Consider the following 27,832-nt stretch of genomic DNA (forward strand, 5'->3'; position numbering starts at 1 on the left):
TTTCCTGTCCTGGGGAACCCAACCCAGGACAAAGGGACCTGGATAATCCACGTCCTTGATGTCCTGGTCACACAGCCCTGGCCCCTTGTTCCCATGTCAGGCTCTGGGGTGGATCCTGTAGAACATACTTTGGTGGAGGTTCAGTGGGATGCCAGGGGACAGGGACCCTGCTGGGCATGAACAGCATTGGACTTGTTGGGAGAAACTGTGAGGGGGAGCTGGGGCAGAGTGAGCAGCCCAGTGACCTCACAGGGCCCTCCTGGGATGTCACACAGCCCCTCTGAGATGTCACAGCCCATTCTGTAATGTCACACAGCTGGTCTCTGATGTCACAGCCAATACTGTGATGTCACAGCCAGCTCTGTGATGTCACAGAGACAGTCTTTGATGCCGTAGCTGCTCGATGACCTCACATAACCCACTCTGTGATGTCATAGCCCACTCTGTGACCTCATGTTACCAGATGATAAATTGTCTCCACCAGCTGAGCTGACGCCTGGAGCTTGTTCTCCAAAACCCCAGGCCCATGGAAACCACACAATGCCCATTGTGGGAGAAGGGGAACTGGAAGTTCACCAGCCTCAGTGTCCTGCCAGCTCAGCCAGGCCCACGGGAACATTGGGGTCCACGACCACCAGGGACCACCAGAGAGACCCCCAGGACAGAAGAACACATGGGTAAAGGGGAGGGGAAATATGTTAATGATTCTGGGGAAATGATTATCAGATGTGTGTTTAGTCCAGGACAATCAATGAATATGTGTGCAAAATACAGAACATGAACAGAAACTTTCCTGCACTCAGCATGCTCGGCTTTGGGAGGAGCGATACCCTGTGCATCCAGCTGAATAAAGAATGCTGCTTCTTAATGCTGCTCTGGTGTTAAGGAGTTTTCTGTTTTACCGAATTTTTGGTAACACTCCACTCCCAAGGAAAGCTCTGTCTCCTGCTGTTCACAAACAGAGAAGGGCTGGTGGCAGATGTGGGGGTCAGAGGCTGCCTGGGGCACAGGGACCATGAAATAATCAAGTTTTCAATGATCTGTGAAAGGAGGGGCAGCAACAAAACTTCCACACTGGAATTAGGAAGGGCAGACTTTGGCCTATTTAGGATGTAGATATGGGGAGTACCAAATCAGGTACTGATTTTTTAAAGGGGAACAGCCCTGAAAAGCAAAGGGGTCCAGGGAGGACGGACACATACACATTTCCAGAAAGTAATCTTAAGGAGGAAGGAGCAGCCTGTCCCAGTGTGGGAAAAAATGAGCTGGTGAGGAAAATGACTGCCCTGACTGCCCATGGAGCTTTTGTGGGAATTCAGGGGAAAGAAGAGGGTGCATTAAGTTTGGACAGAAGGTCAGGGAACTTAGCAAGTGTTTTAGGATGTTGTTACGTCATGCAGAAAAAAAAAGGAAAGAGGTGAAATGTCAATAAGAGATTATTCTGGCCACTTCTGTGAAAAATAATAAAAAAATGTGTCTATGAATAAATTCATAGCAAAACGTGGGATAAGGAGAACCTCTACACTTTATTTGATGCAGTGGAAAACATAGTAACTAAACATAAAGAAAAGCCAAACTTCTTAACAGCTTGTTTGTATCAATTTTCAATATATGGACAGGTTGTCCTCAGGACAAGTTTTCTCCTGAGCTGGCAGATGGGCACAGGGAGCAGAACAGCCCCCTGTAATCCAGGAGGAAGCAGCTGGTGACCTGCTGAGCCACTTGGATGCTCACAGGTGTATGGGATGGGATAGGATCCATCCTAGGGGGATGAGGGAGCTGGTGGATGAGCTCCCCAAGCTGCTCCCCATCATTTACCATCAGTCCTGGCTCACCAGGGAGGTCTCAGAGCACTGGAGGTGCCAGTGTGAGCCCATCCCCAGGAAGGGCTGGAAGGAGGATCTGGGGAACTCCAGGCCTGTCAGCCTGACCTCGGTGCCTGGCAAGGTTATGGAACAGATCACCTTGAGTGCCACCACAGGGCACCCACAGGATGGCCGAGGGGTCAGAGCCAGCCAGTGTGGATTTAAGAGGGGCAGGTCCTCACTGAGCACCCTGATCTCCTTTTATAACCAGGTGACCCACCTGTGGATGTGGGAAAGGCTGTGGATGTGTCCATCTGGACTTCAGCAAAGCCTTGGACACTGTATCTGACAGCATTCCCTGGAAAAGCTGCAGCCCACAGCTTGGGCAGGTTCCCTCCTGGCTGGGAGATGGAAGAGCTGGCTGGAGGCTGGGCCCAGAGAGGGGTGGGGATGGTGCTGCACCCAGCTGGTGTCCAGTCCCTGGTGCTGTCCCCAGGGATCTGTGTTGGGCCCAGCCCTGTTTAACATCTTCACCGATGATCTGGGGGAGGCGATCAAGCCCACCATCACCAAATTTGCAGGTGACACCAAGCTGGGTGTGAGTGTGGATCTGCTGGAGGGCAGGACAAGAAGACACAGCCTTCAGCTGCACCAGGGGAGGTTTAGGCTGGACAAGAGGAAGAAGTTCTTCACAGAAAGGCTGAGTGGGCACTGGAATGGGCAGGCCAGGGGGGAGGTGGCAGAGTCACTGTCCCTCTCCAGTGGCATTCAGTGGCATTTCTGGGTGACAAGGCGGTATTAGGGCATTGGTTGGACTTGATGATCCCAAAGGTCTTTTCCAGCCTATTTGATTCTGTCATTCTGTGATGATTGGGACACTCTGGAGCCATTGTGACCCTGCAGGGCCTGGTGGAACTAAGAGGACCATGGTGACACTGTGCAGCCCCATAGAACCAGGGCTCCATTGTGGTGCTCTGGGGCCCAATGGAACCAGGGAGTCCCCGTGACACTGGGTCCTGGTGGAACCACAGAGGCCATGGTGACACTGCAGGGCCTCGTGTAACCGAGGGGTTTCACCATTGTGACACTGCGAAACCAAGGAGAGCTTTGGGAGAGTCCAGGGCCCAGTGGAACCAAGAGGCCGTTCTGACACTGCGGGGCCTCGTGGAACCAAGGGGACATTGTGACACTGCAGGACCTTGTGTAACCAAGGGGCCACTGTGACACTCTGGGGCCTCCAGGAATCTGGAAGGCCGTTGTGACACTGTGTGGCCTCGTGGAAACAAGGAGTTCATTGTGACACTGAGGGGACTTGTGGAACCACAGAGAGCATTGTGACAGTGTGGGACCTCATGTGACCATGGGGCCTTTGTGACACCCTGGGGCCCCATGGAACCAAGGGGCCACTGTGAAACTGCGGCACCAACGAGAACATTGTGACACTGTGAAGCCCCATGGAACCAAGGAGTCCATTGTCACATTTTGGGGCCCCATGGAACCAAGGAGACCAGTGTGACAGTGCAGGGCCTGGTGTAACCAAAGGGACATTGTGACACTGAGGGGACCCATGGAATCAAGGACATCTTTGCAGATGACACCAAGCTGGATGTGGGTGTGGATCTGCTGGAGGGTAGGAGGGCTCTGCACAGGGCCCTGGACAGGCTGGATCCAGGGCCCAAACCCAACAAGGTGAGGTTTAACAAGTCCAAGTGCTAGGACCTGCACTTTGGCCACAAAAACCCCTGCAGTGCTACAGGCTGGGGACAGAGTGGCTGGACAGCAGCCAGGCAGAAAGGAACCTGCAGGGACTGATGGACAGCAGGCTGGACATGAGCCAGCAGTGTGCCCAGGTGGCCAAGAAGGCCAATGGCTCCTGGCCTGGATCAGGAATGGTGTGGCCAGCAGGACCAGAGCTGCTGTGCCAGCACTGATCTGCCCCCAGCTCTGCACACAGACATTGCTGCTGCAGCTCCAGAGAAGGCAACAAAAGGGCATCTCTGCAGAAAACTGCTGGGAGATCCTTTAGTTCCTTGAAAGCCACCGAGAGTGCAGCCCCTCATTGACACAGTCTGTGGGCACAGGGAAGATGGAGAGAATAAAATGTGAAATGGCACAAAAGATCACATGTATTGTGGATAATATGAAAAAAGTAAAAGAAAAAACTCCCCACAACTCAACCAACAAAAAGTATCAAAGATGACATTTATTACAATGATTTGCAGAAATTGGCCAGCAGTTTAATGTTCCTGAAACCATCCAGTCATCATTCTCCTCACTTCATCCTTGAGCTCTTGGTTCCTGAGGCTGTAGATCAGGGGATTCAGGGCTGAAGGCACCACTGAGTACAGAACTGACAGGACCAGATCCAGGGATGGGGAGGACATCGAGGGAGGCTTCAGATAGTAAAATATACCAGTACTGAAGAATAGGGAGACCACAGCCAGGTGAGGGAGGCAGGTGGAAAAGGCTTTGTGCCGTCCCTGCTCAGAGGGGATCCTCAGCACTGCCCTGAAGATCTGCACATAGGAGAAAACAATGAACACAAAACATCCAAGTCCTAAAGAGGCACTAACTGCAATGAGCCCAAGCTGCCTGAGATAGGATTTGGAGCAGGAGAGTTTGAGGATCTGTGGGATTTCACAGAAGAACTTGTCCACGGCATTGCCATGGCAGAGGGGCAGGGAAAATATATTGGCCGTGTGCAGCAGAGCATTGAGAAAGGCACTGGCCCAGGCAGCTGCTGCCATGTGGGCACAAGCTCTGCTGCCCAGGAGGGTCCCGTAGTGCAGAGGTTTGCAGATGGACACGTAGCGGTCGTAGCACATGATGGTCAGGAGATAAAACTCTGCAGAGATGAAAAAGACAAAAAAATAGAGCTGTGCAGCACATCCAGGGTAGGAGATGGTGCTGGTGTCCCAGAGGGAATTGTGCATGGCTTTGGGGACAGTGGTGCAGATGGAGCCCAGGTCGCTGAGGGCCAGGTTGAGCAGGAAGAAGAACATGGGTGTGTGCAGGTGGTGGCCGCAGGCTACGGCGCTGATGATGAGGCCGTTGCCCAGGAGGGCAGCCAGGGAGATGCCCAGGAAGAGGCAGAAGTGCAGGAGCTGCAGCTGCCGCGTGTCTGCCAATGCCAGCAGGAGGAAGTGGCTGATGGAGCTGCTGTTGGACATTTGCTGTGGCTGCACATGGGCACCTGTTCATGGAGAAAGGACAGGGACAAGTCAGGAGAGGCTGCTTGGAGCCAAACCTGGGCCATTCCCTGCAGACTGTCCTGCTGGGACTCACCCACCCTTGTTCCTGCTCTGGGAAAACCTTCACCCAGGTCCCTGCCTGAGCTCCAGTTGTGCTGACTGAGTGTGCCAGGAGCAGCCAGGCCTGTTTAAGGGGGCTCTCGAGGAGCCATCCCTGCCCTGCTGCCCTGGGTTTGTGGCCCTGTGGCAGAGGGACAAGGCTGGATATTCAGGATTTGTCAGGGGAATCACTCCTACTGCAGAAAGGGTTGGTACCATCTGCACTCATACTTCTAAGGGAAATAGCAGGAGTTAGTTTTAAGAATTGATTTCCTACCCACACACCATTCCTGTCTCTCTGAGGTCAGAAATCCCCAGCATTCCTGCTGCACTCAGAGTTTGCCACTGAGAGATGTGAGAGGCAAAGGATTCCCTGTGGCTGAGGGCAGGTGAGGGGCTGGATGGGCTTGTTCCCCCAGCACTGCTCTGTTCAGCCCCCTCTCCTTCCCTGAGCATCTCCCTGGGCCTGGACATTCCCTCCTGAGAGGTGCCTTGTCCCTGCCAGCGCTCACAGAGCCCATCCCACCCTGTGTGCCCTCGGCCCGGCCCTACAGAAACCTGCCTGTGTGCAGGGCCCTGGCTGGGGCAGGCTCTGTGTGCAGCTGGGCAAGGGCAGCTCAGGAGAGCCCTGCTGGGCCCTGCAGAGGTGATGCTGCTGCTGTCCAGGGCTGAGGAGTGGCTGAAGGCCCTTTGGGAGGCTCCCAGCAGAGAGACTGACCACCCAAAGTCACAGTTCCGGAGTCTCTGTAAATGTTCAAACATTCCTTTGATGATCCTGTGTGTCCCTTTCAACTCAGAATGTTCTGTCATTCTGGGATTTCAATTCCTGTTCTGCTTCTCTCATCCCCCTTGCCACAGTGTTAGAACAGTAAAAATCAGACCTTTATTGGAAGCTTCCAGGCGTCCCAGTTGAAATGGAGCATACCCAGCCCCTGATGTAAACAATTTCTTAAGGTCGATTAATTAGGATATTTAACAGGAACATCCAATAGGAGATTCAGTTGCTCCAGTAACACACCCCTGGCTCAACCCATTGGAGTAGGTCCAAGGGCTTCTTTGCCTGAGTTTTTGTTATCTCTGTTCACATTCAAAAACCAAAATGTTCTTCTTGTAGGTCCACCTCCTGATAATAAGACTACATAGTATTTAAAAATATATTTAGACAGCTTATTGTTCTAAAATATAAGCGAAAGGAAAGGAAACGTACTAGAGTTAATTAAGGATTATAATTTTTTCATGTATATAATAGTAGGTAAATAGAGTTAATTAAGGGTTTAATGGAGTCAGGTAAGGGTTATAGATTTATAACTTTATAATAGCAATTTACAGAGCTATGAATAGATGAAAAATATATAAAGAGCAAAAATCTTTTTGTCACAGACCCAAATTTGCCATCCAGCTCCAAGCAGGAAATTGAAAACACTCTCAGGAAAGCCCCTAACCTTTACAGCAATCCCAGGCTTACCTTCTTTGGGAAGTGCCCTCCAGAGCTGTGCCCAGGCTGGTCTGGAGCTGGGAGCAGCCCTGCCCCACCCAGCCCCTCTCAGCAGCAGCACCTGCCCTGCTCAGGGTGGCTCCTTCCCCCCACAGCTCCTGGCCAGCGCTGGGAGCAGCTCCAGGGCCGGCTGAGAGCTGTCCCTGGCAGGCAGCAGAGTCCCTGGCCCAGCACAGCGCCCTGGGCTGCAGGACCCTGCTCTGCAGGACAGCCCTGGGCACCCCTGGCTGCTCTGCACAGGAGATGAGCAGAGAATGCACTCACAGGGTCTGTGGGCATTGGGATGTTCCAGCTTTAGGAGATCGCTCCAGGAGCTGCAGCTGCATTGTCCTGCAGCCAGAGGTTCCTGTGCCAAGGGCTGGCAGTGATTCTGCCCCAGGCACTTCTCAGCCCCTTCCCAGCCCTGACTGATTGAAGCTCTCTGTGCCTCTGTGCTGTGCCCAGGCTGGCTGCAGGCAGTGCCCCAGCCCTGCTGGGCTGGGAGAAGAGCTGCTCAGCAAGAGAAATGTGCTTTTGAAGCTCTGCTTGGTTACCAGGATCACCCTCTGTGCCAGGAGCCCGGCCCAGCTCAGCAGCACAGACACAGCACAAGGACTTTAATGACCCTCTGGGGCTTTGTGCTCAGGCCCTGAACATCAGGTCCTGAGAGGGAGCTGCAGAAACCTCTCCAGAACTCCAAGTCAGAATCCAACTCCAAAGTTTCTGGGACTTTTAATGGGTCCCACTGAGGGACATGACTGAGAAAGTGTCCCCAGGCCCCAGGCAGAGCAGAGAACTGGAGGCACTGATGACAGGTGGGGACAAAGAGAAGCCAAGTCTTGGTACCCTGGGGCACAGCAGGGTCTGTGCCACCAAGGGCTGGGAGGAGACACCTTGTCCTGAGGCCCTGGGGCCTCCTGGCACAGCCCCAGCCAGGCTGGGCACTGTCACCCCCTGGTCCTGCCCTCAGCATCCCCCCCCAGCCCACATCCCATTGGCCTCAAGGATCTGCTGGAAGGAGTCCCTGGGGAGCCTTGGTCAGGAATGGCCCTGGGGGCTCCTTCATGCTCCCAGGGACTGCAGGTTTTTCAAAGGACTTTGGCTTTAGCTTTTGCCTTGGAGTCTCTGAGAGCTTTGTGCAATCCTGGCCTCCAATTATCTGCTGTAATTAGTCCCTGGAGAGGCTTTGTCAGGAACAACACTCAGTGGGGCTCATTAATGCTTCAAGGTACTTCAGTTCTTTTAAGGTACTTGGTGTTTCTCTTTTGATCCAGACTCTGAGAGGTTTGTGCAATCATGGCCCCAATTATCTGCTTTAACGAGTCCCTGGAGGGCTTTGTACTAACACTCAGTGGGGCTCATTAATACTCTGAGATACTCAACTTTTTCCAGGTACTTTGGATTTTCTTTTCCACACTGAGAGGTTTTTGTGCCATTTTGAGTCTCTGAGAGGTTTTTGTGCCATCCTGGCCTTCAGTTCTCTCCTCCAAGGAGTCCATGAGGAGCCTCTGTTGGGGATAGACCTCAGTGGGATCTATTAATGCATTGAGACATTTTGGGTGTTTGCTCTTGATTTTAACTCCTGGGCAGGTTTGTGCAATCTCCTCTCAGGCCCTGAGGTTCCAGGGCTCAGCTCCAAATGCACCACGGGGCTCATTAGGATCAAGCAAGTCCTGACAAACCATGGCTCTGCCTTGATTTCCCTCTGCTCTCGTGCTGTTCATCAGGAAGTTTCTGTAGTGGTTTTGGTTCATCAATTTTGAGATTTCTTGGGCAATGCATCAATTATTATGGTGGGTTTAGTGATGTCTAATTACCAGTGCACACAAAATAATATAGTTACTCATTTCCTGCTGTGAGGTAGGATAAGGAGAAAGGGAAAGTGGGATCAAAACTTTAAAAGAGCATAAAGAAAAGTTTATTAGCAGTAACTAAAAGGAAGAGTAATAAGAATCAGCACAAAACTTTCAGAATACTCTTCTCGCCACAAATTTTTCTTCCTTATTGACAATGTAAGGAGACAAAACCTAAAATTTTCAGTCAGTTTACCACCTCTAGAATAGTCCTGCTTCACGTCACTTCGGGAGAGGAGTCTCTTTTTCTTGCTATGGAGACTTCTCCATAACGAAACAGTTCTCTTGTGGCTCTCAAGTTCCATGAATAGCAGCCACTCGGAAAAAGTGTAATAGTGAAATCCCTGCCATTTTTTCACAGCTTTTCCCACAGCTGTGTTTATGGGCCATGTCAGCTTATGGGGTATTAGTTTAAAGATGAGTTGTTCAAGACCAGAGGTCCTCTTCAACTGCTTCTGAAATCATCTCTGGGAACAGAGGTCTTCTTCTCTCCCTCGTGCACAGGGTCTCATCACTCTTCTCTCTTTCTCTGTTCAAACTTCTCATGGGATCTCAGCTACTTCAACATTTGCTTACTTTAGCATGGAGGCCTTTGCTGAAACAAGTCATCTCCCCATACTTTTCAATGCCTTATAGGGAAAAAGAGAGACTGATGTATCAATGACATCCTTCTCCACAGCTTTAGCAGAGGATTTCAGCCCCAAGATCAAGGCATCTCCTCATCCCTCCCACCTGGGACTCAACTTCCTCTTCAGTGACCTCGGTGTCTTCTGTGTGCCTGCCCTGTGTCCTTTTCTCTCACTGGAGGGAGGATGGCAGCACTGGAAGAGTCAATATCTGCCTGGGGCTGCAGATGGTTCCGTGAGCTCGGCCGGGCTCAGTGGCCAATTCTAATTTTGGCCATGGTTCCTGGACATGAAGACCAGTTCTTTTCCATAGGAATGAAGGAACAGAGCCCCACTGTTTTAGGGGCAAATGAGAGGTCACCACCAGAGAACAAGGCCAGCCAGAGCTGCCAGATTCTGTTCTTAGAGATACTCTTGAATATAGGAAATTTTTTTAGGCAGAGTGTCAGTTTTGGCAATGGGCATCTGAAAAGACAGACGGTTCTTTTCCATACAAAGGAGAGCACGGAGCCCCATTGCTCCAGGAGCTGATGAGAGGCAGGCATTGACATCCCAAGATCAGCCAGACCTGTCAGGTGGCCCCTGGGAGGCCAAGCCAGCCAGACCTGGTCCATGTTCCCTCGGTTCCATGAGGCCCCACAGTGTCCCAATGGTCCCTTGCTTCCAGGAGGCCCTGAGGTGTCACAATGCCCCCTTGGTGACACCAGGCCCTGAAGGGTCGGAATGGTCTCCATGGTTCCATCAGGCCCCACAGAGCCATAATGGTCTCTGGGTCCATGAAGCCCCGCAGTGTCACCATGGCCCCTTGGTTCCATGGGCTCCAGTGGTGCCACAATGATCCCCTTGGTTCCATGAGGTGCCCACAGTGTCACAGTGATCTCCATGGGAAGGAAAGAACCGAGCCCCAGTGTGGCAGGGGCAGCCACCAGAGGCCAAGGCCAGCCAGGCTTGATGGTACTGGCAGATTTTGTCTGGGAGCAACCACTGGATATAGGGAATTTTAGAGGTGGAATCCCAATTTCAGACATGGACACCCGGAGTTAAATGATGGCTTTTTTGTCCAAAGGAAGGAAAGCACAGAACACCGGTGTTTGAGGGGCAGATGAAAGGCTGCCATCCGAGGTCTAGGCCAACCAGACCTCTTTGCCCTGGTAGCTTTTGTCTGAAAGCAACCCTTGGATATAGGGAATTTGGGAGGTGGAACCCCAATTTTGGCCATTTCTGTGTAGATAAGAAGGAGAGTTCTTTTCCATAGGAAGAAAAGCACAGAGACCATGTGTTTCAAAGGCAGAAGAAGAAAGAGGTGGCTCCTGGGAGGCTCAGCCAACCAGACCTGTTCTTCCTGGCAGGTTTTGTAATGGAGGAATTTTTGGATACATGGAATTTGGGAGGAGGAATCTCAATTTTGACCACGGTCACCTTGAGAAGGACAACTATTTACATTGGAAGGAAATCACCAAGCCCCAGTGTTTCAAAAGCAGATGAGATGCATCTCTCAAGAGGCCAAGGGCAGCCCGACCTGTCTGTCCTGGCAGCTTTCACTTGGGAGCATTCCTTGGATGTACGGAGTTTTGGAGGAGGAATCCCACTTTTGGCCATGGAACCCTGGAGGAGAAGGACAGTTCTCTCCCATAGGAAGAAAAGCCCAGAGCCCCAGTGCTTCAGGGGCAGATGAGAAGCAGCCCTCAACATGCCAAGGTCAGCTGGACCTGTCAGGTGGTCCCCAGGAGGCCCAGCCAGCCAGACCTGTTCCATGTTCCCTTGGTTCCATGAACCCCACAGTGTCACAATGGTCTCCTTGGTTCCATGAGTCCCTGGAGTGTCACAATGTTCCCGTTGCTTCTGCAGTGTCACAATGGCCCCGTGCTTCCATGAGGCCTTGCAATGTCACAATGGCTTCGTGGTTCCACAAAGCCCTGATGTGTCACAATGGCCCCTGGGCTCCGTGTGCCCTCGCTGTGTCACAGCGGCTCCTCTGTGATGCTGCAGGCTGCACAAGGTCACCATGGACCCTTGGTTCCTTGGGGTCTCTGAGTTCACAATGGTCTCCTTGATTCCATGAGGCAGCACAGTGTCACAATGGCCCCTTGGTTCCATGAGGTTCCGTAGTGTCACCGTGGTGTCCTTGGACCTGCATTGTCACAACTGACCTGTGGTAATCACATATCCTCTGAGCAGAGAGAGAGATCTCCCAGGATTTTCCTGAGAAGCTGTGAGAAGCTGTGAGAAAGCTCAGAGAAAAGAACGAGAAACAATTCTTATCTTCACTTGCTGCACCTGTTGTTGTGCACATGTGGAATGTGTTATGGAGATTTGTTTACCAAAGGGTGATTTCTAAATTGGCCAATGGTGATGGTGTTTGGATTTCAATTAACCAGTCTGGTCTGTCTGTATCAGACTGTCTGCAAGAGCGATGAGTGTTTCTTAGCAGTATAGTATAGGATAATGTAATAAAGTGATTGATCAGCCTTCTGGAATCATGGAGTCAGTGCTAATTATTACAGGCTGGGGACGCCCTGCTACGATAGTTATCTAAGTCAATCTTCCCTTACCTCTGAATGCTGAACAGAATAGGCTTAACAGGCATAGCAGGAACACCAACCACTGTAGACCCAAAGAGCTGGCTGAGGAGTTGGGAGAAAACTTCCCCTGGTGTCATTTCCTCACAGTAGGTACCATTATTAAAGTAATTCCAAACACATACAGTTAGCGTGTGGTAGCCTCGAATCTGTGTGCCCACCATCCAGTGGAAATTAAAAATCCATAAATCCCTCACCATATTAACCCATCAAACAAATTGATTATCAGCCAGATTTGCCATAGTTATAGGATGGGAAAAATGTAGCCACAACCATGTGCCACCCAAACCAAGGTAAGCTAGACCACATGGTGACACCTAACAAGGTTTCTATATCCAGTGCAACAAAAAAAAAAATTATGTTACTCAAGAATTGTTATTCTTATTTCAGCCTGTTTCTCTCAATGCCCTCAGGCTGCACATCGGGTGCCAAAACTGGTCTTGGTTTACAAGACAGGTGTCTGCTAGGGAAGGCAGCAAAAAGCCTCCTGTGGAATGGAGAATGTAAACCCCCTCCCTCCAAATTATTAGAATCATGAAATCAAGGGGCTCTCAGGCAGGCAAAGATATGGGAATAGGAATGTCAGCTCTTTCCTAGTGTGTATAACAAAGCAAACAAGCAGCAGCAGCTGCGGCACGAACAGCAAACAGAGCAGAGCCCAGTCCCGGCCTTTGGGCCGTGGCGCTTTCCCTGCGGTGCAGTTCCGGGCACAGCCAGCAGGGGCGCTGTGGCTCCCGGGGCAGGGCAGGTGCGCTGACCCCCACGCGGCTGCAGGGGGCGCTCCGGCCGGGCTCGGCAGCGCGGGGCCATGGCGGCTTTTCCGAAGGGGGAAGGGCTGGAGAGAGGCTTTGCTTCACAAACCCCGGGGCAGCCGGCTCCGGTGCCCCAGCAGGACTCTCAGAAAGCAGTCAGCTCGGTGCCCCAGCAGCACTGGCAAAAAGCAGTCAGCTGGGCTGGCAGGATGTCTCGGCAGGCCCGGGGTGAGGGGCTCCAAGCAGGGCAGGGAGAGACCAGCTCAGGATCCTGGACACCAGAGCAGACAGGGATAGGTCTCTTTTTTAGTGGGGCAGGTGTAAATAAGGTCCCAGTTTAGTGGCTGTTCTCACGAGCAGAGGCTCATCCCAGGACAGAAGAAACAGCTCTGGCACAGGCTCTGGCAGCAGCAGTGGAAACTCCCATCTCCAAGAGCAGCAGCTCCTCCCAAAATAAGGGATCAGCCGATAAACATCAGCCAATGATAAGGAACAAACAGAAAGGAAAAACCCAACCCCCAACACTGGTTTATAATTCCTAATGCTAAGGGAGAATTGTATAAAGTTTTAATTCCACCTTTATAATTGTTTACATACGAGCTCTTGAATTGTCAGGGGTAGGGATTGGAACCTGCTGCTCCAAGGCTCCTCTCACAAAAAGAGGCTTAGAAAGGCTGGCGGTCCTTGGAGGTATTTGGGGATCTATAGGGGCTATTGGGGGTCCTTTCTGTGCCTCCTGACCTGACAGGAGCTTCTCTAATAAACTTTAGCTAAAGCTCCCAGTCTGCCCATGACAGGAGCCACTGTGAGTGCCTGTGACATCCCGGCTCTTTGGCAGCCTGGGGACACTTAGAAAGTCCCCATGAAACCCCTCTAAGGACCTGTCAAAATATCTGAACCTTAATATGCAAACTGTCGGCTCTTAACTGAAAGGTTGGTGGTCCAAGCCCAGCCAGGGATGCCATTTATGTCAGAATCTGTGGTATTTAAATGATCCCAAAATTGCAGAAATTCGCTGTCTTTGAGCCCCGCTGCCAAAGAAGAAGCCATAATTCATCTGTGCTGGTTTTCAAGGTTGTTTATTCTTGCTTATCTATAACATGTTCTGTCTGACCTGAAGTAGGCCTTTCTTGCGGGGCAGTGTGCAGGGCTCTGCCCCTCAGTGGAAGTTACAAACATTATATACCAGAAACTACCTGTGCTATATTTACAATAATGTGCCAATACCTACCACCTCTGTTGAACAATGTGTCCCCAGCCTAAACCAACAGAAAAATGCCAACACTACAGTGAAACATGGAAGGCATGAAGAAGACGAAAAAGGACAGGACACACACTATTTCCTCCATCTTGCCTCCTTTGAACCCCTTAGCTAGAATACTAAAATTCTACTTTTGCACCTGTGTCACACTAATTATTACTCATATCAAACATTCAGAGCTTGTAATTAATCCTGTAAGATTGAAAACTCTCTTCCATGGACAGAGATCACAGGCAGTGTCTCTGGGGGCTCTGTACAGGGGGGTTCCTGACCCCTGCCAGGGTCCCAGGCCTTCCAGGGCAGCCAGAGGGATGCCCTGGATTACCACAGCAAACCTCATCAGGACCCATTGCTATGGTCAGTTTCCATGGCAACCAGCACCAGCCCCTGTTGCTATGGTCAGTTTCCATGGCAACCAGCACCAGCCCCCTGTTGCTATGGTCAGTTTCCATGGCAACCTTCCCCAGACCCTGTTGCTATGGTCAGTCCCTGGGCAGCTCCATGGAGACCCCATGCCAGGGGTGGTTGCCATGGACACCAGCTCAGGCCTACAGCCAGAGCCCGTTTCCATGGCAACCATTGGCACTCCCATCCCCAGGGTCATGGGATCCCAGAACCACAGAAGTGGCTGAGCTGGGAGGGACCCATCAGGATCCTCGAGTCCAGCTGCTGGCCCTGCACAGGACACCCCAACACTGCCAGCCTGGGCCTGGCAGCGCTGTCCAAACACTGCTGGAGCTCAGAGAGCCCTGGAGCTGTGACCCTTCCCTGGGGAGCCTGGGCAGTGCCCCAGCAGCCTCTGGGCAAAAACCTTTTCCTGAGATCCAACCTAAGCCTGCCCTGACTCAGCTGCAGCCACTCCCTCCACTCCTGTCCCTGGGCACCAGAGTGAAGAGGTTCCCTCAGCCCCAGCCAGGGACCCGCTCCCAGGGCTGCTGCCATGGCCACCAGGGCTGGCACCAGCTGGGATGCTCGGTATCCACAGGCCGGGATTCAGGAATGGAATTCCCCAATTTCCTGCTCCTGCTAAAACCCTGCTGGCTCTCGTTGCCCTCCCACCTTCCACTGAAGGAAAAAAGGGAAAGATCCCAGGCTGGGATAAGAACAATTTACTGGGAACAGCAACGAGATAAGGAACAAACTGGAACAGAAAAAATATTGACAACAGAAGGGATAAGAAAAACTATTTACAGGGGAAATTACATCACCATCAATTCTACCTTCCTGACCACATGTCTCCTCCTGCCTGGAAAGGACACCCTTCTCAGGGAGAGAGAGAGAGAGAGTCCCTTTCCTGCCCCTGGCAATGACCTGAGGTGGGAGTGAATGTAGTGACAGGGCCATGGCCAGACCCTCATGTTCTTCAATCCCACATAAGGTCATTGGCAGGGGCAGGAGAAGTTACAGGTATCTTCCCAGCATGGATCACAGGTAACAGGGATCACCAGGGCTCTTCCCAATGTGGGTTCCTCAATGGGGGGTTAAGCTGGAGTGGTGCACGAAGGTCCTCCTGCAGTTGGGGCACTCACAGGGCTTCCATCATCGGTGGCTCCGTTGGTGTCTGGTCAAGTGAGAGCTCTGGGTGAAGCTCTTCCCACACTGGGGACACTCGTAGGGCCTCTCCCCAGTGTGGATGCGCCGGTGGGTGACAAAGGTGGAGTTTTGCTTGAAGCCCTTCCCGCAGTCAGGGCAGCGGAAGGGCCTCTCATCCGTGTGAATCCGCTGATGTACAAAGAGATTGGAGCTGGTCTGAAACCTCTTCTGACACTCGGGACACTCGTAGGGCCTCTCCCCAGTGTGGATGCGTTGGTGGATGATTAGGTCGGAGCTGCAGCTGAAGCCCTTCCCACACTCCCCACACTCGTAGGGCCATTCCCCAGTGTGGACCATCTGATGTCGTTTCAGATTGGTGCTCTGACTGAAGCTCTTCCCACACTCCAAGCACTTGTGGGGCTTCTCCCCATCGTGAAGCTTCTCAGGGAGCACCAGCTCCGAGCTCTGGCTGAAGCTCTGCCCACCTTCCTGACCCAGAGTGGGCCTTTCCTCCTCAGAGCACCCTGGGCTGGGTTTCCAGCCCCTCCTCCTGTGGGATCTCCAGGGCTTTTCTTCCCTGTTGGATTCTTGCGCTGTGGAGTTGCTCAAATCGGCCTCTTCCATGTGGTTGTGCTGCAGAGATTTGTCCTCCCTGGTCTCCATCATCAGCTCCTGCTCTGGGGTAGGAAGGACAAGGAGAGGATGGGATTTGCCTCCGTGCCACAAGGAAGGGTAAGGAGATCCCCCCAGTGCACCCCCGTCAGCAGAGCGTCGGCAGCGGGTCTGACCTGCAGCCATGGGCCGTACTGGGCTGGGAGATGGAGCAGGAGAGAGGGGGAAAGGGGCACTGACTTCCTCCTCACCTGCCTCGGTGTCCCAGGGCTCCTTCCTCTTCCTCACAGCCTTCTCCTCCATCTGGCAAAGGGCTGGCGATGGGAAATTCTGTTTTGGGAGGAAAACAAGGGATGAGCACATTCAGTATTGTCCTGGGTGGAAGGCAAACCAGGGAGAGAGTCTAAGCCAGAATGACAATTGATTAAGAAAATTAAGATCAAGGCAATGATACAGAAACACTGGCTTAATCGGACAGAGTCAGTATATAACCTGACACCCCGTTGGTCAGGGTGGTGGTAGCAGTCTGATGAAATGGTGGCTGCAGTCCGGCTGGAGTGATGAACGTGATTCTGTCAAAGTCGTGATCCTGTAGAAGGGTCTGGTCTTCCTCTGAAGGTCCAGTGGTGGTTATGGAGCTCTTGTCCTCTGGGAATGCAGTAGGCAAGGTGGTCGTGGTGTTGCAAGGGTGAGATTATATCCAGGTAGGAATGCTTGGTTCCTCCCCCTGGGCGGAGCATCCCACAAGGGGATGATGTAATTTTATCAGCCCTGCAGTGACACTCAATGGCCCATTAACAGAAGATGGCCCCTGGAGGGCGTTATCAGGGCTGAGCCATGGAAGAGATAAAGAACACTGCCCCACCTGTTGATAACAGTTTATGGAGATGGTGACTGAAAACACTTTTGGTTACATCTGACATTGTAACCTGAAACAGTGAGGCCATCCCTGCTCAGGGTGGGGGGTGAACACCACCCCCCTTACCCAAACTGGCTCAGGTGTAAAACCCCCACCCTGGGAAGGCCACGCACACAGGGGACAATGGCACACTTGCCTCACCCCAGGGGAGGTCTCTGTCCTTGTCACTCCCTTGTTCTCCCTCATTTTTTACTTTCTTTCCATCTCTCTCTACCTCACATTTACTGTTCAATAAAATCCACCTTGGATTTGGTCTCGTTAGCACCTTAAATGGGGCAGAGGCATCTCTCTAACAATTTTTTTAGCCAGATTGAGACATTATTTTGCACTGTGAGTTCAGGGCACTGCTGTCTGACCCCAAGTGCCTTTGACAACAGCATGGTTCCCTCCTCTGACGAGCTTATGGCTCTTTCTGGAGGAACTCTTGGAAACTTGGATGCAGCTTCCTCTGAGTGACTTTTGGGAGAACTTATGAGGAAAATGGGTGTTGTGGATGGCCAGTGTAAAGAAAATATTTTCTTGTCCTTCCCTGAAATGTTTGTTAAAATCACTGGAGGAAAGGGACCAAATGATACCAGTGAGACTGACAAGGACCATTCACCACACAGTGAGGAACACAATGCTACTAAAGTCCTACAAGAAGCCCAACTCAAGTAGCTAAATTCTGAAGTAACTCCTGAATTCACAGGCTTGGGGGCTTTTCCAAATATGAGAATCATTATTTTCTTCGTCCATGTCACCTTTGTAACAGCTACACAGAGCTTTCCCTTCCTTTTAATAATCTGTATCAGGCCAAATTTCCATTTTTCTTTTTTTGGAACCTGCCAGCATCTGAGTTGGAGCTGTGCTGGAACTGGTGAAATTTGGAATTGCCACAGAATTGCTTGTTGTTGGCTTAGTAATGTTTGAGATTTGTTTGCGTTTCCATCACAAGTGAGTTGTGGGAAGCGCAATTCTTCCTCAAGGCATTTTATGGAGGGTTAAGTTTGATTTCTGCTGAGTTTGTTTTGTCCAGTGCCCAGGGGATGCTCAAGGGGTCTCTGGTTTTGGTTTGGCCCTAATTTTCTTCTGATATATCTTAATCACTTAAAAACACCTGAAAAATGACTAAAAAGAGTATTGACCAGGGATATCAAAAGTCCCACCATTTAACAGGTATTTGAGGTGGAATTTATGGTTTGGGAACATATTCTGGAGGATTTGTGGGTTCTTGGGGGATATCTGGTAGTATTCTCCATATCTTTGCACTCCAAATGCCAAGGTGGATTGCTCTGTCACTTCAAAATGATTCAATCCCACTTGAAACCCCTCAATCTTACCCCAAAATCGCTCAATCCCACCTCAAAATGGCTGGTTCCCACCTCAGTCCCATGCCAAAATTACTCAATTCCACAGCCTCTAGGGTGAGATGGGGTTGGGAGGTGACTGGGAGAAGTAAGATCCAAATTTGAGGTTGTGGGATCAGGATTGTGTGGGGCTGATTTATTTTGATAATTAATAAAACTATCAGAATTATTGATTTATGTCCTATTCATTTTCTGTCAGTTCTGGTTTGCTTTTCAGAGTGCCGCCTTCTCAGCTGATTTTGTTTGTGACCTCCTGTCCCAGACTGAAAAGCAAGATGTGTTCTATTTCCCATCAGTTTGGCAGTTGTCCTGTGTTAAGTGGGCAGTTTTTCCTTATCTCTTCCACAATCAGTCCCCCCTCAGGGGGGACATCTGCTGATAATGGGCTATTGAATGTCACTGCATGACTGATAAGAACTGTAACATCCCATTGTGAGATGCTCTGCCCAGAGGGTGGAGCCAAGCATTCCTATCTGCATCTAGTCTTGAGATTCTGGCCCACCAACACAGCTTTTTCTGGGCTGGATTTCTCAGAGGAACAGCTGCCTCTTCCTCTTCAGAAGAAGACACCCTTTTCTACAGGATCACTTCTCCAACAGAACCACACCTGACACTGCAGGAGGACTGCAGCCACCATTCCAATTGGACTGCAGCCAGCACCCTGTCCAACAGGGTGTCAGGTTGTATTCTGGCTCTCTCAGTGTTGTTTTTGTTCACTGAATTGTTCATATTTTCATTTTCTTTCCTAATAAAAAGCTGTTATTCCTGCTCCCATATTTTTACGTGAGAGCCCCCCTTAATTTCAAATTTATAACAATTCAGAAAGAGAGTTTACATTTTTCCATTTCAGGAGAGGCCCCTGCCTTCCTTAGCAGACACCTGTCATTCCAAACCAAAACACCTCCTTTCTCTCCTGCCTTCCTTTGCCTGCTCTGTTTCTCTCTCAGTGTCTCCCTTGACCCAGGGCAGCTCCCACCAAAGACCCTGTCCTGATTTAATTCCCAATCCATGAGCTACGACAACCATGGGTGAAGTTAGGAAGGCTGGCAGTGAATTGTCACTGTAGGATCTTGCTCCATTTGGCTTTTGGCTGTTACATAAGAGCTTTACCTTCAAGGGCAGGAACATCTTTTCCTGGCTGGGAACTGGAATTCCAGCCCCTGGGAGTGTGTGCCATGGATCCCAGAGGGGCATTCCCGAGGCTCCCAGGGTGCTGCTCCTGCCGTGCCTCCCAAGGAGCTGTGCAGGGCAGGGGACAAGGTGCAGCAGCTGTGTTGGTGCTGCAGTGCCACAACAGCCCCTGGTTCCAGGAGTTTCCACACTGCCAACAGCGGTTCCTGGGTTCCATGATGCCCTGCTGTGTCCCCATGGATATTTGGTGGCATTAAGTTCTTCAGTGTCACAATGGCCACCTCGCTCCATGAGCTTCTGCAGTGTCCAAATGGCCTCCTTGGATGGGCAGTGTCACCATGGACCATTGGCTCCATGCACCCCGCTGGGTCACCATGGACTCCTTGGTTCCATGAGGTTCTGGGGGTGTCTCCATGGTCTCCTTGGATCCCCAGTGGCACAATGGACCACTGGATCCACGTGGCCCTGCTGTGTCACCATGGCCCTTTGGTTCCATGGGACCCCAGGGTCACAATTGACTCTTTGCTTCCTCATCCTATGGGAGAGAACTGTCCTTCTCCAGGGGCCTATGGCCAAAACTGGGATTCCTTCCCCAAATTTCCTTATATGCAAAGATTTTTCCCTGATGAAACTTGCCAATAGAAACAGGTCTGGCTGCCTTGGCCACCCAGGGGCCACCTCTCATCTGCCTTTCACACACTGGGTCCATGTGCTTTTCTTGCTTAAAAAGCATCCATCTCAACCAGGCACCCATGGCCAAAATTTGGTATCTGCCTCCCAGATTCCCTATATACAAGGATAGCTCCCAGAAAAATGATGCCAGGACAGAGACGTCTGGCTGGCTTAGGCCTCTGGTGGCCACCATTTATCTGCCCCTCAAACACTGGTGTTCCGTCCTTTCCTTCCTTTGGAAAAGAACCGTCCTGCTCCTCCGGATGTCCTTGTCTGAAATTGGGATTCCAACTCTAAAATTCAGTACATTGAAGGATTGCTCCCAGGCAAAATCTGCCAGTACCATCAAGTCTGGCTGGCCTTGGCCTCTGGTGGCTGCCCCTGCCACACTGGGGCTCGGTTCTTTCCTTCCCATGGAGATCACTGTGACACTGTGGGCACCTCATGGAACCAAGGGGATCATTGTGGCACCACTGGAGCCCATGGAACCAAGGGGCCATGGTGACACCACGGGGCTTCATGGACCCAGAGACCATTATGACTCTGTGGGGCCTGATGGAACCATGGAGACCATTCTGACTCTTCAGGGCCTGGTGTCACCGAGGGGGCATTGTGACACCTCAGGGCCTCCTGGAAGCAAGGCACCATTGGGACACTGTGGGGCCCCATGGAAGCGAGGGAACATGGAACAGGTCTGGGTGGCTTGGCCTCCCAGGGTCCACCTGACAGGTCTGGCTGATCTTGGGATGTCATGGGCTGCCTCTCATCAGCTCCTGGAGCACTGGGGCTCAGTACTCTGCTTTGTATGGAAAAGAACCGTCCTTCATTTCAGATGCCCATTGCCAAAACTGACACTCTGGCTAAAAAATTTCCTATATTCAAGGGTATTTCCCTGAAAAAAATCGGGCAGCTTTGGCTGGCCTTGTCCTCTGGTGGTCACCTCTTGTCTCCCCCTGAAACACTGGGGCTATATTCCTCCATTCCTATGGAAAAGAACTGGTCCTCATGTCCAGGAACCCTGGCCAAAATTAGAATTGGCCACCGAGTCCTGCTGGGGTCACGTAACCATCTGCAGCCCCGGGCAGATATTGACTCTGGCAGTGCTGCCATCCTCCCTCCAGCGAGAGAAAAGGACACAGGGCAGGCACACAGAGGAGCAACATGAAGACACTGAGGTCAGTGAAGAGGAAGTTGAGTCCCAGATGGGAGGGATGAGGAGATGCCTTGATCTTGGGGCTGAAATACTCTGATAAAAATTTGGAGAAGGATGTAATTGATACATCAGACTCTCTTTTTTCCTATTAGGCATTGAAAAGTATGGGGAGACGACTTGTTTCAGCAAAGCCTCCATGCCAAAGTAAGCAAATGTTGCAGTAGCTGTGATCCCATGAGAAGTTTGAAAAGAAAAAAGAGAAGAGTGATGAGACCCTGTGCCCTCAGGGAGAGAAGATCTCTGTTCCCAGAGATGAAGATGATTTCAGAAATAGATGAAGAGAACCTTTGCTCTTAAACAGCTCATGTTGAAACTAAAACCCCATAAGCTGACATGGCTCACGAACACAGCTGTGGGAAAGGCTGAGAAAAAATGGGAGGGACTTCACAACTGCAGTTTTTCCAAGGCAGCTGTTATTCATGGAAATGGAAAGACATGAGATAACTGTTTTCTTCTGGAGTAGTCTCCATAACATTAACAAGAGGAACTACTATCCCTAAGAGAACTGAAGAAAGACAAACGGAATTAAAATTTTAGGTTTTGTCTCTTTACATTGTCAGGTTGTATGGAGAGAGGAAGTGTTCTGAAAGTTTTCTTCAAATTCTTATTATTCATTATTTTAATTAATGTTAATAAACTTCTTTACGCCCTTTTAAACTGCTGAGTCTACTTTGCCTTTCATCTAATCCTATCGCAGAGAAGGATATGAGTAAGTATATTCTAGTGAGTGCACTGGTAATTAACCAACACTGGACCCACCACACTAACTGATGCATTGGCCAAGAAATCTCAAATTGGTGAACCAAAACCACTACAGAAACTTCCTGATGAACGGCAGGAGAGCAGAGGAAAATCAAGGAAAAGGAATACTTTGTCAGGACTTCCTCTATCCTAATGAGCCCCATGGTGCATTTGGAGCTGAGCCCTGGAACCTCAGGGCCTGAGAGGAGATTGGACAAACCTTTCCAGCAGTCCAAGTCAGAGGAAACACCCAAAGTATCACCAGCCATTAATGGGACCCACTGTGGTCCATCTCCAACACAGGCTCCTCATGGAATCCGTGCAGGAGAGAACTGGAGGCCCGGATGGCACAAAAACCTCTCAGTGTGGAAAGGAAAATCCAAAGTACCTGAAAAAAGTTGAGTATCTCAAAGTGTTAATGAGCCCCACTGAGTGTCAGTACAAAGCTCTCAAGGGACTCGTTAAAGCAGATAATTGGGGCCATGATTGCACAAACATTTCACAGAGTCTGGATCAAATGGGAAACACCAAGTACCTTAAAAGAACTGAAGTACCTTGAAGCATTAATGAGCCCCACTGAGTGTTCTTCCTGACAAAGTCTCTCCAGGGACTAATTACAGCAGATAATTGGAGGCCAGGATTGCACAAAGCTCTCAGAGACTGCAAGGCAAAAGCAAAAGCCAAAGTCCTTTGAAAAACCTGCAGTCCCTGGGAGCATGAAGGAACCCCCAGGGCCATTCCTGACCAAGGCTCCCCAGGGACTCCTTCCAGCAGATCCCTGAGGCCACTGGGATGTGGGCTAGGGGGAGATGCTGAGGGCAGGACCAGGGGGTGACAGTGCCCAGCCTGGCTGGGGCTGTGCCAGGAGGCCCCAGGGCCTCAGGACAAGGTGTCTCCTCACAGCCCTTGGTGGCACAGACCCTGCTGTGCCCCAGGGCACCAAGACTCGGCTTCTCTTTGTCCCCACCTGTCATCAGTGCCTCCAGTTCTCTGCTCTGCCTGGGGCCTGGGGAAACTTTCTCAGTCGTGTCCCTCAGTGGGACCCATTAAAAATCCAAGAAACTTTGGAGTTGGATTCTGACTTGGAGTTCTGGAGAGGTTTCTTCAGCTCCCTCTCAGGACCTGATGTTCAGGGCCTGAGCACAAAGCCCCAGAGGGTCATTAAAGTCCTTGTGCTGTGTCTGTGCTGCTGAGCTGGGCCGGGCTCCTGGCACAGAGGGTGATCCTGGTAACCAAGCAGAGCTTCAAAAGCACATTTCTCTTGCTGAGCAGCTCTTCTCCCAGCCCAGCAGGGCAGGGGCACTGCCTGCAGCCAGCCCGGGCACAGCACAGAGGCACAGAGAGCTTCAATCAGTCAGGGCTGGGAAGGGGCTGAGAAGTGCCTGGGGCAGAATCACTGCCAGCCCTTGGCACAGGAACCTCTGGCTGCAGGACAATGCAGCTGCAGCTCCTGGAGAGATCTCCTAAAGCTGGAACATCCCAATGCCCACAGCCCCTGTGAGTGCATTCTCTGCTCATCTCCTGTGCAGAGCAGCCAGGGGTGCCCAGGGCTGTCCTGCAGAGCAGGGTCCTGCAGCCCAGGGCGCTGTGCTGGGCCAGGGACTCTGCTGCCTGCCAGGGACAGCTCTCAGCCGGCCCTGGAGCTGCTCCCAGCGCTGGCCAGGAGCTGTGGGGGGAAGGAGCCGCCCTGAGCAGGGCAGGTGCTGCTGCTGAGAGGGGCTGGGTGGGGCAGGGCTGCTCCCAGCTCCAGACCAGCCTGGGCACAGCTCTGGAGGGCACTTCCCAAAAAAGGTAAGCCTGGGATTGTTGTGAAGGTCAGGAGCTTTCCTGAGAATGTTTTCAATTTCCTGCTTGGAGGAGGATGGAAAAATTGGGGTGATGACAAAAAGATTTTTGCTATTAATACATCTTTCATGTATTGGTATCTCTGTAAATTACTATGATATAGTGATAAAACAATAATCCTTATTAAACTCTATTAAACTCTTAATTAATTTTATTAAATTACTATTAGGTACTTATATAATTGTAATCTTTTACTGACTCTAGTATGTTTCCTACCTATCTCTTAGATTTCAGAACAATAAGGTGACTGTCTAAATACATTCCTGAAATACTGCATTGTCTTATTATCGGGAAGAGGACCTACAAGAAAAACACACACTATGTGAGCAGTCATAACTAAAGTGGGGCAAAGAAGCCCTTGGACCTACTCCAATGGTTTGAGCCAGGGGTGTGTAACTGGAGCAACTGAAACTCCTATTGGGTGTCCCTGTTAAATATACTAATTAATTAACCTTAATGAATTGTTGAAATCATGGGCTGGGTGTGCCCCATCCCCTCTGGGACACGTGGAAGCTTCCAATAAAGTTCTGGTTTTTACTTTACTGTTCTAACACTGTTGCAAGGGTATTTTTTCTCTTTTGGTTATAGACACAGGGGGATGAGAGAAGCAGAACAGAAATTGAAATCCCAGAATCCCAGAACATTCTGAGTTGAAAGGGACACACAGGATCATCAAAGGAATGTTTGAACATTTACAGAGACTCCAGAACTGTGACTTTGGCTGGTCAGTCTCTCTGCTGGGAGCCTCCCAAAGGGCCTTCAGCCACTCCTCATCCCTGGACAGCAGCAGCATCACCTCTGCAGGGCCCAGCAGGGCTCTCCTGAGCTGCCCTTGCCCAGCTGCACACAGAGCCTGCCCCAGCCAGGGCCCTGCACACAGGCAGGTTTCTGTAGGGCCAGGCCGAGGGCACACAGGGTGGGATGGGCTCTGTGAGCGCTGGCAGGGACAAGGCACCTCTCAGGAGGGAATGTCCAGGCCCAGGGAGATGCTCAGGGAAGGAGAGGGGGCTGAGCAGAGCAGTGCTGGGGGAACAAGCCCATCCAGCCCCTCACCTGCCCTCAGCCACAGGGAATCCTTTGCCTCTCACATCTCTCATTGGCAAACTCTGAGTGCAGCAGAAATTCTGGGGATTTCTGACCTCAGAGGGCCAGGAATGGTTTGTGGGTACTAAAACAATTCCTAAAACCAACTCCTGCCATCTATTTCCTTTTGAAGTCTGAGTGCAGATGGTATCCAAGACTTGCTGCAGTGATTCCCCTGACAAATCCTGAATATCCAGCCTTGTCCCTCTGCCACAGGGCCACAAACCCAGGGCAGCAGGGCAGGGATGGCTCCTCGAGAGCCCCCTTAAACAGGCCTGGCTGCTCCTGGCACACTCAGCCAGCACAGCTGGAGCTCAGGCAGGGACCTGGGTGAAGGTTTTCCCAGAGCAGCAACAAGGGTGGGTGAGTCCCAACAGGATATGCTGCAGGGAATGGCCCAGGTTTGGCTCCGAGCAGCCTCTTATGACTTGTCCCTGTCCTTTCTCCCTGAACAGGTGCCCATGTGCAGCCACAGCAAATGTCCAACAGCAGCTCCATCAGCCACTTCCTCCTGCTGGCACTGGCAGACACACGGCAGCTGCAGCTCCTGCACTTCTGCCTCTTCCTGGGCATCTCCCTGGCTGCCCTCCTGGGCAACGGCCTCATCATCAGCGCCGTAGCCTGCGGCCACCACCTGCACACGCCCATGTTCTTCTTCCTGCTCAACCTGGTCCTCAGCGACCTGGGCTCCATCTGCACCACTGTCCCCAAAGCCATGCACAATTCCCTCTGGGACACCAAGGACATCTCCTAATGTGCTGCACAGCTCTTTTTCTTTGCCATCTTCATCTCAGCAGAGTTTTGCCTCCTGACTATCTTGTGCTACGACCGCTACGTGTCCATCTGCAAACCCCTGCACTATGGGACCCTCCTGGGCAGCAGAGCTTGTGCCCACATGGCAGCAGCTGCCTGGGCCAGTGCCTTTCTCACTGCTCTGCTGCAAACAGCCAATACATTTTCCCTACCCCTGTGCCATGGCAATGCCCTGGGCCAGTTCTTCTGTGAAATCCCACAGATCATCAAGCTGTCCTGCTCCAAATCCTATCTCAGGGAACTCGGGCTCAGTGCTGTTAGTGTGTGTTTAGGATTCGGATGTTTTGTGTTCATAGTTTTCTCCTATGTGCAGATCTTCAGGGCTGTGCTGAGGATCCCCTCGGAGCAGGGACGGCACAAAGCCTTTTCTACCTGCCTCCCTCACCTGGCCGTGGTCTCTCTGTTCCTCAGCACTATTATGTTTGCTCATCTGAAGCCTCCCTTGATGTCCTCCCCATCCCTGGATCTGGCCCTGTCAGTTCTATACTCGGTGGTGCCTCCAGCCCTGAACCCCCTCATCTACAGCCTGAGGAATCAGGAGCTCAAGGCTGCAGTGAAGAGACAGATTACTGGATGGTTTCGTAAACATTAAAGTGCTGGCCAATTTCTGCAGATCACTTGTAATAAAAAACATCTTTGATACTTCTTGTTGGTTTGGTTGTGGAATTTTTTCCCTTGTTTAAGGTTTTTCAGATTTTCCACAGAAAAGTATCATCTTTTGTGCCATTTCTCATTTTGTTTCACTCCACCTTCCCTGTGGCCACAGACTGTGTAAATGAGGGGCTTCACTCTTGTTGGCTTTAAAGGAACTAAAGGATATCCCAGCAGAGTTTTCTGCAGAGATGCCCTTTTGTTGCCTTCTCTGGAGCTGCAGCAGCAATGTCTGTGTGCAGAGCTGGGGCAGATCAGTGCTGGCACAGCAGCTGTGCCCAGGAGCAGCAGCACTTGGTGCTGCCAGTGCTGCTCCCGTGGCCCTGCCCCACTGCCCTGGTGGCCCTGGTGTTGCTGCAGGGCCTGAGTGCTCTGGGGGCCGGGCACAGTCCTGGGGGTGGCAGTGCCGGGGCTGCAGCAGGGACAGGCCATGGGCACTGCTGGGGCAGCGCTGACGCCTCAGGCCAGGGCCTGGGGGCTCCAGGCTCCTTGCCCAGGCTCTCTCAAGAACACGGCCAGGCCAATGCTCAGCACAGAAAACCCCCGTGAGCAGCCCCAGGCTGGCCGTGGGCAGGCTGGGGGCAAACAGCACGGCTGGTGCTCTGCAAGGGCCCTGGGGGAGACGGGAAGGAGCAGCAGAGCAGGGGCTGATCCATCCCCAGTGCGCTGCACAGCCCATGGCAGCGTCCCAGAGCATCCTCATGGAGCTGCCAACACCATCCCCCCTCTGCAGCCCTGGCCTCTCCCCCAGCTCACAGAGGTGCCGCATCCTTGCAGGCACAGACACGGCAGCACTGGCTCAGCAGCCCCTGTTTGCACTGCACACAGCAGGTGGGAGCACCCCCATGCTGCTGCTGTGGGGACATGAACCTGAGGGAGCACAAATGCCATCAGCCCCTGGGGCCAGGAAGGGCTGGGGGATGCCAGGGAAACCACTCAGCTTTGTCCTGGCCTCTGCAGTCAGCCAGAAAGTTTGTTCCCATCAGCTGGGAGTTTCCTGTCCCACTGCAGACGCTGCTGCTCAGAGCCAGGGCTGCCTGGCAGCCACCCCCAAACTGCCCTGAGCATTTCCTTGGCTTCACTTTTGCTTTCTTTACTCTTCCTGTTACAGATTTCTTTCCCTTGCCCACCCCTGTTCCCTCCCCTGCACACAGCCCATCCCTGTTTGCCCTTTCCTCTCTGGCCCCACTCCCCATTGCAGTTCCTGACTTGGCACCATGGGAACGTCCCCTGGGGAGCAGGATCATCCCACAAGTGCTGCAGGAATTGTCTGCAGGCTCCTGCAGTGCCTGGTGCTGCTCCCTTGCCAGAGGCACCCCAGGCCAGGGGGGCACATCTGGGCTGCTGTGTCTGGCTGTGGGGCTCCCTGTTCTGGGCAGTGAGGAGGAGCTGCAGAGGCTCTGCAGGACTGACAGGATGGGCTTTGGGGCTGTGAGGAGAAGCTGAGGGACCTGGGCTGCTGGAGCTTCTGAAGAGGAGGCCCAGGGCTCATCCTGCAACTGCTCCAGGGGTGGATTCAGAGAATCACGGAATCAGCAAGGTTGGAGAAGACCTTGGAGATCATCAAGTCCAACCTGTGCCCTGACACTGTCTTGTCTCCCCTGAGCCTCCTCTTCTCCTGGATAAACAAGCC

At 51.8% G+C, this 27,832-nt stretch overlaps 2 protein-coding genes and 1 pseudogene across 2 annotated transcripts; 2 read left to right on the forward strand and 1 right to left on the reverse strand.

Annotated features, from left to right (window-relative positions):
• Positions 1-27,832, forward strand: part of LOC116807532 (uncharacterized) — a 1,256,502-nt pseudogene that overhangs the window by 479,768 nt on the left and 748,902 nt on the right.
• Positions 3,989-4,975, reverse strand: LOC140681570 (olfactory receptor 14J1-like). Its single transcript, XM_072921503.1, has one exon. It carries the CDS (start codon positions 4,973-4,975, stop codon positions 4,043-4,045), a length of 933 nt encoding a protein of 310 aa, XP_072777604.1. The 3' UTR covers positions 3,989-4,042.
• Positions 6,373-26,140, forward strand: LOC140681524 (olfactory receptor 14J1-like). The gene is made up of 2 exons (XM_072921415.1): positions 6,373-6,382; positions 25,530-26,140. The coding sequence occupies exons 1-2, from the start codon at positions 6,373-6,375 to the stop codon at positions 26,138-26,140; spliced, it is 621 nt and encodes a 206-aa protein (XP_072777516.1).

The sequence above is a fragment of the Taeniopygia guttata genome, chromosome 37, assembly GCF_048771995.1.
Source record: "Taeniopygia guttata chromosome 37, bTaeGut7.mat, whole genome shotgun sequence".
Classification (NCBI taxonomy): domain Eukaryota; kingdom Metazoa; phylum Chordata; class Aves; order Passeriformes; family Estrildidae; genus Taeniopygia; species Taeniopygia guttata.